Source organism: Scomber japonicus, chromosome 14, assembly GCF_027409825.1.
Source record: "Scomber japonicus isolate fScoJap1 chromosome 14, fScoJap1.pri, whole genome shotgun sequence".
In the NCBI taxonomy this organism is placed as follows: domain Eukaryota; kingdom Metazoa; phylum Chordata; class Actinopteri; order Scombriformes; family Scombridae; genus Scomber; species Scomber japonicus.
Window position 1 is genome coordinate 1,012,273 of NC_070591.1, and position 14,807 is coordinate 1,027,079.

The following is a 14,807-nucleotide window of genomic DNA, read 5'->3' on the forward strand; positions in this document are numbered from 1 at the left end:
GTATTGAGTGATAATATACCAGAGATGATATTATTATTGCACAGATTAAAGTGAAGATTATTATATATATATATTGCACAGTTGAATTGAAATTGGTAGATATTTGAACCTCTATAAATCCATGAGAGCTTAGGAAGATGATGATCTGACTGAAAGCTGTTAAATGGCTCGTGGCTGCTCGCTGCAGTACTGCGGTCTGTCCTGCAGGGGTCAGCAGCTGCAGTACTGCGGTTTGACCTGCAGGGGTCCGCGGCTGCTCGCTGCAGTACTGCGGTTTGTCCTGCAGGGGTCAGTAGCTGCAGTACTGCGGTTTGTCCTGCAGGGGTCAGTAGCTGCAGTACTGCGGTTTGTCCTGCAGGGGTCAGCAGCTGCAGTACTGCGGTCTGTCCTGCAGGGGGCAGCAGCTGCAGTACTGCGGTTTGTCCTGCAGGGGTCAGCAGCTGCAGTACTGCGGTTTGTCCTGCAGGGGGCAGCAGCTGCAGTACTGCGGTTTGACCTGCAGGGGGCAGCAGCTGCTCCATCTGTTTGTTTCTGTTTGCAGAAGAAGAAACTCTGTTGTGTGTGCAGACTGATCGGCGTGCAGAGAATCACATCTCTCATCGATACTGATCAATACACACAGAAATAAACCGCCTGCAGGTTTCACATCTGCATCGACGCAACACCGGGAGCATCCTCCGGTTACCGGGAAGCCTCTGAGTGTCTGCAGGAGGAGATGTACCGGGGTCGGCCTGCACCGAGAGGAGGCTACCCGCCGCCTCCTGAAGGCCGCGGACCCCCCCCGCCCAGGCCTTACCTCGGACCGGGCTACAGAGACGACCGGAGCCGGCCCAGGCCTCCGTACCACCCGGGATACCACGACCACGGAGCCCCGGACTACCGGCGCTCCCCGCCCCGCCGGAGGTATCCTTCCCCCGGGGCGGGAGGCCACCGGGCCGGGGAGTACTGGCCCGGAGCTCCGCAGAGAGAGGTGAGGAGAACCGGCTGCATAGAAACACTGAGTCTGTTATCATCATCATTATTATTATAATTATTATAATGAGAGTGAATCATCAGTTATTAACTTCCTGTTTAGTCCTGAAACACGTTGCATTCTGCAGCTTTGCACCAAACATCCAGTAATCTGTTTAATGAAGCTTTTATTCTGAAATGTTTCTGATTTAACCCTTAAACATACACATATACATGTGTTATACCTTAACGTTTCCTGGTGGAGATTACAACTCATTAAATCCAAAATATATTTAAACTTATTGGTGGAAATGTTTACTTTAGTTCAAATAATCAAAGTAAATAAAAATAATAATGTCTGTTTTTCTCTCCTGTCTGTTTAAGGGTTAAAATACATTTTACAGCATATTTAACTCAGATAAACCAACTTAGTGAACCTGTTGGAGTCATTAATGTTGTTCTCTTTTAAGAGTGAATCACACTTGTTATAACTTCCTCTTTAGTCCTGAAACACGTTGCATTAAACCATCAATAAGTTAATTTAACCCTTAAACATACATTTATTGTTTCCATGAACAGGATATTCATCTTTTAGATTAAAAAAACAAAAACAAAAACAGAGTAAGGATTTTTAATTGTTAGAAGTCACAAAGTTGTTCTTCTTTATCAATGATTTGACTGTTCAGGTTCAATCAGGAGTCTCTTTCTGCTGTTAATGTTATTTAATCAGTGATATCTGGGTTTAAGAGGTTCAGCCTGCTGAGGTAAATCCTGTCTGTTGAAGATGAACTCATTGATGAGCGTTTAACGGATCGCTTCTGAGACTGACTAAATCTTGTACTAATAATCAACCAGTGTAATCCTTGCACTGGCTGCCTGTTCACTTTAGGATCCAGTTCAAGGTTTTATTAATTGTTTTTAAGTGTTTTAATGGTCTGGCACCATCTTATTTATCAGAGCTTGTACAGCCTCACAGTACATCTAGAGCACTTAGGTCAACAAACCAGCTGCTCCTGGCTGTACCTCGGTCCAGACTCTCAGAGCCTCGGTCCAGACTCTCTACTCGAGGGGACAGAGCCTTCTCAGTGGCCCCCAAGCTGTGGACCAGCCTACCTTTCCACGTTAGAGCTGCACAGTCTGTAGAGCATTTTAAAACACTATTAAAAACATATCTCTAGGCCAGAATCCTTGGCTTCCTACTTTTTATTTATTTTACTTTTTATTTGTTTTTATTCTAATTTTAGTTTTTAAACTGAGCTCTTACTATTCATTTATTGTTTTATTTATTATTATATTGTGTGTGATTATATTGTATTTTAATAACTGTACAGCACTTTGGTTCAACTGAGGTTGTTTTTAAATGTACTTTATAAATAAACTTGACTTGATTTGTACTGATCAATAGAAGCATTGATTACAGCTGATTGATATTTTTGTATATATTGATATAACGTCAGGTCTGTATTGATCTTCTGTGCTCCTGTTTGGTTTCAGAGATCTCCGTCGCCTCGAGGACCGCTTCCCCTCGACCACAACCTGGTCATCACCGTCGGCAACGAGCTGACCGGACCGTCAGGCTCCGCCCCCCCACGCCATCATGAGAGGTAACAAATGAAATGTGTTAACAGCTGATTAAACTCCTGATGAACAGAGCTGACACTAATGATCATTAAGATCAGATCAGATATTCTTTATGAGTCCATAATGGGGAACGTGCAGCAAGTTAACAGTAATTATGATTCAGAGACGTTAACAATGATGCATTTTGTGTCTGAACAGAGATTATCGTCTTCGACCTGAATACGAGCGCAGTCGCAGTCGGGGCCGCAGTCGCCCTCGCAGCCGGAGTCGAGAGCGAAGTCCGGACCGCAGCCGCGCTAAAAGCCGGCCGCGCAGCAAGAGCCGGAGTCCGGACCGGAGCCGGGCCAAGAGCCGGGGCCGCAGCAAGAGCCGGGCGAGGAGCAAGAGCCGGCCCCGCAGCCAGAGCCGCAGTCCGGACCGGAGCCGGGCCAAGAGCCGGGGCCGCAGCAAGAGCCGCCCTCGCAGCAAGTCCAGGTCCAGGTCCAGGTCCAGAGGCCGCAGCCGGGGGAGGAGCTACAGCAAAGCAGCGAGCCACGGCCGCAGTAAGAGCCGCAGGAGGAGCCGCAGCAGCAGCAGCTCCAGCTCCAGCAGCCGCAGCAATGACAGCAAGTCTAGGAAGGAGTTCAGAGAGCTGGACTCGGCCCGTCGCAGGAAGGAGCTGGAAGAGATGCTGAGTCAGCCGACCAAATCCATCCTGAAGAAACGCAACGACTCCGAGGACTCGCCGTCTGTCCGGGTACGCACACACTCACTGAGCCTCCAGACCACATTTAACCTCAATAACAACCAATAATATACTGATTACATGAACCCACATCAAAGTTTCTTCATATTCTGGATTCAAATCATTAAATGTGAGCCAATAAGAAAACAGTAATATTTAACTAAACGTCAAAGTCTTTATAATGTGCATCTGTCCTCTGAGGATCTTTGTGAGGAGGTGTCACTCTGCTGTCTTCTTGTTTCAGAGCTCAGACTCTCCCAGAGGTCTTCAGGGCTCCAACATGTCTCGTGTGGCCGATCAGCTGCTGCAGGCCATGAGGGTGGAGCCTCACACGGTGGCAACCATGCTGTCCGAGCTGCGGTCCGACCCGCAGATGGCTCAGCGCGTCGGCCTCGACGCAGAGATCAAAGAGATCCTGAACCTGCTGGGACCGATGGCGGCCGATGGGGCCAAACCTCCGGAGAAGGCGGTGGACGACATCGACGACGAGGAGCGCTTCTTGTACGGAGACACGGAGGAACCCAAACCGCCAGCGCCGAGTGAGCCGCTGCGACATCCCACGATGGACATGTACGCGGAAGTGACAGAGGAGTCTCTGTACGGAGAATACACGCAGCAGAAAGCCGCCCTCGCCCAGGCATACGGCCTTCCCCCGGGGGTCCCGCCACACCTTCAGGCCCCCCCCGCCAGAGGGGAGGTAGACATGAGGTACGCAGGTCGGCCCGCCATCACCCCCGACCAGAACATCACGGTCCAGGTGTCGAACCCCGCCTACCCGCCGGGGACGGAGCCGCTGGAGGAGAGCGAGCGGCAGGCGGTGGAGGAGTACGAGAAGATCCAGGACCTGCTGCAGACCATTGGCCTGGACCTGGGCGTGGTCGAGATCAGCAAGATGGCCGCCAGGACCAAGGAGCGGCTCCACGGAAACAAGCCGCCTCCTAAAACGCCCACGCGACGCCAGCGGTACTCCTCTGGCAGTTCTGACGGCAGTCGGCACAGCCGCGGGCGACGGAGGCGGAGCCGCAGCGGCAGCTCCAGCAGCAGTAGCAGCCGCAGCCGCGCCGGCAGCTGGAGCAGCGACGACAGCCGCAGGAAGAGCAGCGCCGCAGCCCCGTCTAGAGACTCCAAGGGCGGAGCTGCGCCGCCGCCTCACAAAGAGCTGCCACCACAAAACCTACCCCCCCAAGAACCCAACGTAATCCCTCCCCACAGCGCAGTGCCCATCCCCACATACCCCCCCTCACAGGTGCACGGCATGATGGCGCCCAACTTCCCACCGCCGGGCTACAACCAGTACGGGAACTACATGCCATACATGCACCAGCAGTGGCCGCCCATGTACCCGCCCCCCAGCATGACCCTGCCCCCCCAGGCCCCTCCAGACGACTTCCCCCCCGCCATGCCATACAAACCGCCATACAACAAGCAGATCCCCGAGCTCGGAGTCAAAGGTCAGTTTGATCAATAAAGGAATATTCGTATAACATGGATCTCTGTGTAGAGTCGGTGGTGTTCCCGGGATCGTATAGTGAGGTACAAGGTTCCCGGGATCGCATAGTGAGGTACAATGTTTCCGGGATCGCATAGTGAGGTACAGGGTTCCCGGGATCGCATAGTGAGGTACAATGTTCCCGGGATCGCATAGTGAGGTACAGGGTTCCCGGGATCGCATAGTGAGGTACAAGGTTCCCTGGATCGCATAGTGAGGTACAATGTTCCCGGGATCGCATAGTGAGGTACAGGGTTCCCGGGATCGCATAGTGAGGTACAGGGTTCCCGGGATCGCATAGTGAGGTACAATGTTCCTGGGATCGCATAGTGAGGTACAAGGTTCCCGGGATCGCATAGTGAGGTACAATGTTTCCGGGATCGCATAGTGAGGTACAGGGTTCCCGGGATCGCATAGTGAGGTACAATGTTCCCGGGATCGCATAGTGAGGTACAGGGTTCCCGGGATCGCATAGTGAGGTACAATGTTCCCGGGATCGCATAGTGAGGTACAATGTTCCTGGGATCGCATAGTGAGGTACAATGTTCCCGGGATCGCATAGTGAGGTACAATGTTCCCGGGATCGCATAGTGAGGCACAGGGTTCCCGGGATCGCATAGTGAGGCACAGGGTTCCCGGGATCGCATAGTGAGGTACAGGGTTCCCGGGATCGCATAGTGAGGTACAGGGTTCCCGGGATCGCATAGTGAGGTACAGGGTTCCCGGGATCGCATAGTGAGGTACAATGTTCCCGGGATTGCATAGTGAGGTACAGGGTTCCCGGGATCGCATAGTGAGGTACAGGGTTCCCGGGATCGCATAGTAAGGTACAATGTTCCCGGGATTGCATAGTGATGTACAGGGTTCCTGGGATCGCATAGTGAGGTACAGGGTTCCCAGGATCGCATAGTGAGGTACAATGTTCCCGGGATCGCATAGTGAGGTACAATGTTCCCGGGATTGCATAGTGATGTACAGGGTTCCTGGGATCGCATAGTGAGGTACAGGGTTCCCAGGATCGCATAGTGAGGTACAATGTTCCCGGGATCGCATAGTGAGGTACAGGGTTCCCGGGATCGCATAGTGAGGTACAAGGTTCCCTGGATCGCATAGTGAGGTACAATGTTCCCGGGATCGCATAGTGAGGTACAGGGTTCCCGGGATCGCATAGTGAGGTACAGGGTTCCCGGGATCGCATAGTGAGGTACAATGTTCCTGGGATCGCATAGTGAGGTACAGGGTTCCCAGGATCGCATAGTGAGGTACAATGTTCCCGGGATCGCATAGTGAGGTACATTGTTCCTGGGATCGCATAGTGAGGTACAAGGTTCCCGGGATCGCATAGTGAGGTACAGGGTTCCCGGGATTGCATAGTGAGGTACAATGTTCCCGGGATCGCATAGGGAGGTACAGGGTTCCCGGGATCGCATAGTAAGGACAGCATCAGTCTATTTTAGAGGTATTTGAGGTACTGGGAGCTGTGGTGGACGTCAGCTGAGTGTTTTGATCGTGTTTCTTCAGGTTTGAAGAGTTCAGACGCTGAGAAGGGAAACTGTAAAGTGAGCAGCCACGAGAGGAGAGTGTCCGAGGAGCAGAACAACGAGAGCCAGAAACAAAAGGTTTGTATTCCTGTTTTTATTTCAGTCATAACAACAAAGAAACTTGGAAGCAGCTGCAGATGAACTCTGATGTTTGTTTTCAGGTTCTGGAGGAACGAGAGAAGCTGAAACAGGACCGAGACCTGAGGATGAAGAAGAAGGAGTATCTGATGAAGGAGCTGGAGAGACTCAGGAAGCAGCAGGGTGTGTTCATGTCTGTCAGCTGCTGGTTCTGCTGGTTGTTTGTGGTTCTGCTGGTTCTGCTGGTTCTTCTGGTTCTGCTGGTTCTGACATGTTGTGTGTTTCCAGGCGAGCTGCTGAGGAAGAAGCGGCGTGAGAAGGACGGCCACAAAGATCCTCTCCTGCAGAAGATCAGCCTGCTGCAGGAAGACGTCATGTCACAGATCTCCAACCTGCGTAAAGAGCACGAGACCGCCGAGAAGAAACGCAGCGAGATCGACAAGGTGGCGCTGATCCTGGGCCTGACGCCGTCCGACCGGCCGCGCAGGACCAGCAAGCCGGCCGAGGAGCAGGACGACGAGACGATGGCGCCAACGCCGCCCACAAAGAAGAAACAGGAGGAGGAGAGAAGTCCTGAGAGACGACCGGCAGCCGGCGGCATTAAGGTACAGAGATCTGGAGAGGAGGTAACACGAGGAACGCCACTGAATTCACCAGTGTGATCAGTTTACAGCAGCTGGACATTAACGAGACAGACCCACTCCATTGATTATTGATCGGTTCAGGGGCAGAAAGTCTGTTCATTTTCTCTCTGCTGATGTTTCAATCAGTGAAATCTGAACCGTCGATATTGATTATATTGATTATATTACTTAGTGATTGGCTGCTTGTGGAAATGTTTCATATCTGAATTCAGTGGTATTCCCCTTTATTTATTTATTTATTTATTTATTTATTTATTTATTTATTTATTTATTTATTTGTTTGTTTCTGTTTCACGAGGAGCTTTTAAATCATAGCTAGGGATCATTTTGGTTTTTAACTTTTCTTAAAAATTCAGATTATTTAAAAATATAAAGGTGATTAAAATCAGAGCAGTGATTATTAATGTTTATCAGTTTATGAAGTTTACACACAGATCAGATTAGGACTGTTATTAATCTTCATATCAGATATTTTTAATGTTTTTTCTTTGAATTTGATGCTTTTTAAAAAAAAATGTGTTTTATTGATTTTTATGAATTTCTTCTCTCGTCCGTTCGTTGGTCGTCTGACGCTTCATCACGTTTCCAAACAGTAAAAGTCCGAATGTCATTTTGAATCGTTATCGTTATTGATCGATCGACTAGTTGAGGAAAGATTTCTTCTCTAGTTAATGAACTTAAACACTCATTTATGAATATTAGCTGCAATGATTGGTCAATTCATTTATTAGTCAGCAACTATTTTATATCTTTAAAACAAAGAAAATGAATCAGAAGTATTTTTAATTATTGATTCTCTTTGTGACGAGAGCTGCAGTGATTGATTAAAGATTAAAGTCCAAATGATCAGATTCAGCTTCTTAATGTGAATATTTTCTCTTTTCTTTCGTCTCTGACAGTAAAATGAATCTGAGACATTTTTCACCATTTAATAGAACAAACAACTAATCAATGAATCAAAGTAATCAACCAGTTGCAGCTCTGGTCACATGAACACTTAGATATAAAACACTGGAGGGAAATTATAAAACAGCTTTCTGATGATTTTATAGGCGAAGCGATTAATCGACAGAGAACGTTACACAGATTAATCAATAACCAATAATGATGGTTAGCTGCAGTTTAAAGGACAAGATGTTCTGATCTTGTCGGTTTGATCGTAGATAGTTCAGAGATCAGATGTTTGCCTTCGTCGCTGCGACAGGAAGCAAAGTTCTCATCGTTAATCTCCGTTCATTAAAAAACAAACTTGAGGTTAAACTTCAAGGCGGATTAGAAGTTTTAAGGCGGATTAGCGTTTGGTTGGGATCGTTGGAGGCGGGAACATCAGCAGGTAAGAACCGACAGAACAGCGTCTCTGTTAGCGTGCGTCTGTGTGTCTGCTGCCGTCTTCACTCTCCTCCATCTTTGTTTCTTAGCAGAGCTCATCGGCACCTTCAGCGTCATCGTCATCATCATCGTCGTTGCCATCACGAGCTTCGCCGGACAAGCCGCCTGTCGCCGGGCCGCCGCCGCCACAGGCTCCGCCCCCTCAGCCGTTTGAATACTATGACGCTGGAAACCACTGGTGCAAAAACTGTAACCTCACCTCTGGTTCCATGTTTGATTTTTTCACGCACTTGCACAGCAAAATCCACCGGAAGGTTGGTTCTTATTATTATATCCAAAAATATGTTGATTCATTGATCTGTGTGAAGACGACGGACTCTAGTCTCATGAAGGACGACCGGCCGTAACAACGGATGAGTTTTATAAATGAAATTAATATTATCTGATCAATATTAATGTGGATGATCTGCAGAATGTCTCTTTATGGGTCAGTAATAAGAGTTGGTAAGATGATGAATTCATAAATAAAAGTCACTCCCAAAATATTGAAAAAGTAATATTTGACTTTAGGAATATATATAATATTACAGTGATGTTAGAGACAATGTTCCTATCCACTTATTTATCATTAATAATCAGAATATGAACAGTATAATCAAACAGAATTGATTATTAATGATAAATGAGGTTATTAAACAGGTCTTTAATTGACTCTCTTGTCACAGCCGGCTGTTCTCACTGAAACTAGAAGCCCAAAGTCTTAAAATCCATTCAGTCAAAAGTTTGGACTCAGCTTCTCCTTCAAGGGTTTTTATTATTTATGATTAGTTGTTTTCTTCCCTGTAGAAGTTAAAACCAGGAGCACATCTGGAGTCATGTAGTAAACATTAAAGTCAGATCTGAGCTTCATCAGGTCAAACATGAACCTCCAATCGAGCAGCTGTGTCCAGATGATGATTCTCACACCTGTTCTCTACTTTACTTCCTTCGTTTCCCACATAACACGTCTTCCTTCCTGCTCCACAGACGCTGGACCCGTACGACCGACCCTGGGCCTCCACTCCCACCAAGATCACCAAGAACATGCCGTCAGAGGAGAAGCTGACCAAGCCGGCCAAAGGTACCAACACCTTCACCCTCCTCCTAAAACCTTCACGTGATGCTGCATTGTTTTCCCCATGATGCCGGTCTGAGCCGTCTTCTGCTTCCAGGTGGAGCTCAGTCTGGATCTCTGTGTCTCATAATGAAAACAGTACTAACGAAGTGACAGACTGTGATGGAGCCGCACAGCAGACGCCTGTCAGCACCTCCGCTTTCCGTTCAGTCCTTGTTTTAAATGTAAATGTTCTGCTTTAACGTTTGGAGAAGTGCTTTAACTGCTGGTCACAGGCCTGAGCTTCATCACTGAGCAGCTACAACACTTCTCCAACAGTTTCTGCTCCGTTATAACTCCACTCAATTCTTCACCATGTTACTGTTAAAGGCGTTACTTCTTTAACCCTCTCCTGTCCTGACAGGTACTGCAAACGGAGGCTTTTCCATCAGGTAAACATAATTGACAGGTTACTTTGTCGCCACCTTTGGATTTAAAATGTGTTTGCGTGTGTTTGTGCTGCAGGTTCAGAGTTCCTGCTGCCCGTCAGAGGATTCTTCTGCCTGCTGTGTAAACAGTTTTACGGAGACGCCATCTGTGCAGAAGAGCACGTCACCACTCACTGTCACAATGAGAAGTACAAGGTATTAAACTCTAGATGAGTTCAGGATCATTCAGCAGGAGCCCAAACCTACAACGGAGCATTAGGTCCACATGAGGGGAAAAAGGGTTTCACGACGAGATTAAACCTAAAAAAGTTGAAATATCATGCCGACTTTAATCTCAGCGTGTCATCTTGATTCTCAACAGTTTAACCATCTGTTGTGTAACATCCATATCTTAACATCTGCTCAGTTCCAGCTGTTTCAGTTTGTCTGAAAATCTGCAGGTTGATCCTTCTAAGAGAAGTTTTCAGCTCGACTGTTTCAACGTTCTCACACTGATGATAACTTTGTGTTTCTGCGCTAAAAGAGAACAGAAAACAGAATTTCTTTGTTGCTAAAACCGGTTCTGAAGTTCAGTTTTGACATTTTATTCATCTACACGAGGAGTTTATCATGGCCAACCGAGTCTGAGGCATCTGAGGAGCGATTCCTCCTAGTTCTGTCCAGATTAAAGGCGACTTATTGTCGAATTTCAACTTTATTCTCAACATTTTGAGTTTAATGTCGAAGTGCTGACTTTAAAGTCGTTATGTCGAGTTTAAACTTGTCGCAGATTTTTTTTTTTTCCTCATGTGGACCTAATACTCCGTCATACAAATGAACATTAACCCCTTACATACTGTTCAAGTCAAATTGGACCCATTTTGACATTTAACAGCTGTAAAAACACCCATAATGTATTTTATTTTGAAATTTGATGACTTTTCCTAGAGTGGCTCAAAATGCACAAAAATGAAAATATTTCTTCTTCTGGGTCAGATTATCTCCGTATCTATGTCCATGTGTTTTAGTGAAATGAATAGTTAATAGTTTTAATAAGATAGTAGTTATGAGGATGAAGACTGATGGCTCTAATGGTTCTACAATAAACCCCACACTTCCACAAAGCTCTGCTCATTTTACCTTTACATTAAATACATTTCCATCATCTGTTTTTTGGTGTAAAAGCTAAAAAATACGCCTTTTTCCTTGCTGAATGAGATTTGTTTGTATTTCAGGCAGAAGTCTTGTTCATATCTTGTCTTCACTGTCTTGTTTTTGTGCCTCCTTCACCAGAAACAAATGTATGAGAATCCGCTGTACGAACAGAGGAGGAACTTGGATCGCCAGGCAGGACTGTCCATCGAGACCAGCGGAAAGAAACGCAAACATGAGGACGAAGAGAAAGGCAAAGACAAGGAGGAAAAGAGCAAACACAAAAAGGAGAAAAAGGACAAAGAGAAAAAGAAGGAAGAAGATGACGATGGTCGGAAAGAGGAGAAATTTAAAGATAAAAAGGTGGAAGAGGAGGAAAAGCTGAAACTGAAGAAGGAAGAGGATTTTAAAAATGGCAAGAAAAAGGATGAGGAGAGTCCTTACAAGAAAGATGAGGATGAAAAATATAAATTCAACAAGAAGGATGATAAATACCGGTATAACCGGGAGGAAGAGGAGAGGTCTAAATACAGCAGGAGAGACGAGGAAGACCGATACAAATACAGCAAAGAAGAAGAGTATCGATACCGGTATCGCAGAGAGGAAGAAGACCGATACGATAACCGGCCAAGATACGGGCCGAGAGACGACGACAAGTACAAATACGGTAAATATCCAGATACCAGGTCCAAGTATGACAGGGAGCGAGAGGAAGGGAAGGTGAAGACTGAGAAGGAAACTGTTAAAAAGCCTGAGCCTCTGAAACCAGAGGTCAGCAAGCAGCCGGAACCTCCTTCAAAGCTCTTCGACCCCCCCAAAGTCCTCTGTGGACCCAGTCCGGCCATGAGGGCAAAGCTCCGCAAGCAGAGCCTGGAGGCCGGCAAACCGCCAGTGCCCACAACTCCTTCGTTTGGAAAATTCACGTGGAAGAAGAAGGAGAACGTGTTGGCGAAGGAGGCGGAGAAAGTGGCGGCTGAGTTCATGAAGGATGACGAAGCTGCTGCGAAGGTGAAGTCGGTCTCAGTAGAAGACTCTTTTGCGAAGTCGGTGGCCGTCGCTAAGGAGATAGCCGAGAAGCTGTCGAGCCAGAGCAGCGTGCCCGTTCCCTGGGTGTCGCCTGGCGCCAACAGGGGGAGAATCAGGCCCAACCTTCCTGCACCTGCTGCAGTCCAGAGGAGAACCGCCATGATGGGCAGACCTGCACCTCTCAATGACTTTCTCTCCATTAGACCCCAAAACACAGGGGCACTAGGGCCTCCTCCCAAAGACTACCCAGCATTCCCTGATCCTCTCACCAAGGCTCTAAATGCCCAGAACGCAATGCTGGAAAATAAACCTGTACTGCCAGATGGTAGACCTGGACCATTGGAGTGTATGCCTGCACCACCGGTGTGTAAACCTGAGCCATGTGAGGCTAAACCTGTGCCACCGGTGTCTAAACTTGTTCCACCGGTGTCTCAACCTGCCCCAGTGGAGGTTAAACCTGCCCCAGTGGAGGCTCCCCCTGCTCCACCTGAGCCTAAACCTGCACCGTCAGCAATGATAAAGATAGTGTCTGACGTTGCGGCTCCCGGCGTCCCGGAGAGCGAGCAGACACGTACGGTGTTTGTCAAGCCCCCACCTTTCATGACCATGAGTGAAGGAGTTCAGAGGTCTGAGAAAGTGAAGAGGAACCTGGCTGCAGCCAAAGCCCAGGACTTATTCGGTATCTTCTACAGCAGCGCCAGCCAATCGGCCACCTCCTCCATCACCAAACCAGTAACTACAGACACCAGCCAATCAGGCACCTCCTCCATCACCAAACCAGTAACAACAGACACCAGCCAATCAGCCACCTCCTCCATCACCAAACCAGTAACAACAGACACCAGCCAATCAACCACCTCCTCCATCACCAAACCAGTAACGGCAGACACCAGCCAATCAGCCACCTCCTCCATCACCAAACCAGTAACAACAGACACCAGCCAATCAGGCACCTCCTCCATCACCAAACCAGTAACGGCAGACACCAGCCAATCAACCACCTCCTCCATCACCAAACCAGTAACTGATTGGAGTGCCGCCAATAAAAGTACAGTTGTACCCCAACAAGCACCAAAACCACAACCTCAGCCCCAGCCTAAAACTCAGTCCCAACCTCAAACTGAGGTTCGTACATCTCCAAAACCAGACTCAAACAATTCACCGAGTCCACAAATCCAGTCAAAATTAGACATTCAGATAGCATCAGTTTGGTCTCTGCATTCTGCCCCAGCTCCAACCACTGAGGCGGCTCCAATTAAAACCACTCCACAAACGTCTACTCCATCTGAGGCTCAGAGTGACCCTCAGAACCAGTCCCAGACTCTTAAACTTGAGTCCCAAATCGCCCCACAAACCGAGCCTGCGATGCTCGAACCAACATCACAAATTCAGCCCGAAGCGGCTCCTCAAATTCAGCCAGAACCACAATCTGAACCTCAACTAGAGCAGGACACTCAGTCCCATTCCCTTCCAGAGACCCTCCTTGGCACAGATCAACTAACCGAATCCGAGTCCAAGCCAGCTACCAAAACTAGAGGCAAAACGACTCCTACGAAGAAAACCTCTCCTGCCTCCCGCCCTGTCCGACAAACCCGATCCCAAACCAGATACCAGACCCGGCGGCAGCAAGCCCAGCAGGACCAGTCCGAACCAGAACCTGAGCTGGCTTCAGGAGACTTTGACTTGGATCCAAAGGGGCTAGAGCCATCGGAGCCTAGAGAAAGCTCTGAGTTGCATCTAGAGGAGGTGAAACCCAGCGAGGACGACTCTCAAATCATGGAAATCACCCCTGAGACCCTCGGACTCCCCTCAGACATGACGTCTCTGAACTTTGACTACGACTTCAACTTTGAGTAGCAGCAGACTCTGACTCTGACTCTGACTCTGACTCTGACTCTGGGGGGTTATATATGCAGGAGTCACAGACATTTATTGATGATGGTCTTGAAGGCAGCTGGAAGTTACAACACACTTGACATGATGGACTTGATATTTTCAATACTTTGAGCTTCATCTGTTGGAAAGAGTCTGATAAGAAGATGGATATCAGTTTGATCTCTGTTGGTCCAGGATGTGTCGGACCCGGCTCATCACACAGATGTTTTCAGTCAATTCTCATTAAGGACAAACACCTGCAACAAACTGATCAATTGATTCTTGTATTGCCTCTATAGTCTGATAGTTAATACGTTCAAACCAAAGACCTCCAGGAGATAACTAGTTCAGTTAACGGTTTTAAACATTTCAGTTCATTAAACTAACAAAGCAGAATAAAACTGTGCTTTAGTAGTTTATGATAATCTAACTATTCTCCACTTCCTGTAGTGCAGTTTTACTCATTAAGGGAAATCTGCTCAGATCTGAAGTATGAGTCTGTTAGTGTTTGTGTCTCTCAGCTCAGAGCTCTTCGGTTTCTACACAACACGGAAATCTTTAAAAGCTCCTCTCAAATATTTTTAAAGTAACTGCTCCTGAAAGCAGAGTCTCCACCCGGGTCCAACACTTCGTATGAACTCCACCTTTAAATCATTACATTTAACCTTCCTGTCGTGCTCCCGGGTCAAATTGACCCATCTGTTTTGACAGTTCCTTCTTTCCTTCCTTCCTTCCTTCCATCTGTGCTTCCTCTCTCCTTCTCTCTTTCTTCCCTTCCTCCATCTCCCTTTCTTCCTTCTTTTGTCCTTCCTCCACCCTACCTTCTTTCCTTCCTTACTTCTTTCCTTTGTCCTTCCTTCCTTCCTTCCTTCTTTCCTGTCCTTCTTTCCTCCCTC

General features: G+C 47.7%; 1 protein-coding gene across 2 annotated transcripts; it reads left to right on the forward strand.

Moving 5' to 3' along the window:
• The first annotated feature begins 563 nt into the window (after nucleotides 1-563).
• On the forward strand, nucleotides 564-14,159 carry znf318 (zinc finger protein 318). Of its 2 annotated transcripts, none has more exons than XM_053333464.1 (11): nucleotides 564-970; nucleotides 2,446-2,555; nucleotides 2,731-3,268; nucleotides 3,501-4,707; nucleotides 6,267-6,364; nucleotides 6,448-6,547; nucleotides 6,653-6,969; nucleotides 8,427-8,651; nucleotides 9,364-9,457; nucleotides 9,956-10,074; nucleotides 11,152-14,159. In XM_053333464.1, exons 1-11 carry the CDS (start codon nucleotides 716-718, stop codon nucleotides 13,891-13,893), a joined length of 5,805 nt encoding a protein of 1,934 aa, XP_053189439.1. In that variant the 5' UTR covers nucleotides 564-715; the 3' UTR covers nucleotides 13,894-14,159. The 2 variants fall into 2 exon arrangements, with proteins under 2 accessions (XP_053189439.1, XP_053189440.1); XM_053333465.1 differs by having other exon boundaries at nucleotides 8,430-8,651.
• Nucleotides 14,160-14,807: the final 648 nt, after the last annotated feature.

Excerpts from the sequence above, each read along its gene's own strand:
- znf318 (XM_053333464.1), top strand. The coding sequence starts at position 716 with ATGTACCGGGGTCGGCCTGCACCGAGAGGAGGCTACCCGCCGCCTCCT. Across the intron at positions 971-2,445 it reads CCGGAGCTCCGCAGAGAGAG|AGATCTCCGTCGCCTCGAGG; the intron begins GTGAGGAGAACC and ends GTTTGGTTTCAG. Across the intron at positions 6,365-6,447 it reads ACGAGAGCCAGAAACAAAAG|GTTCTGGAGGAACGAGAGAA; the intron begins GTTTGTATTCCT and ends GTTTGTTTTCAG.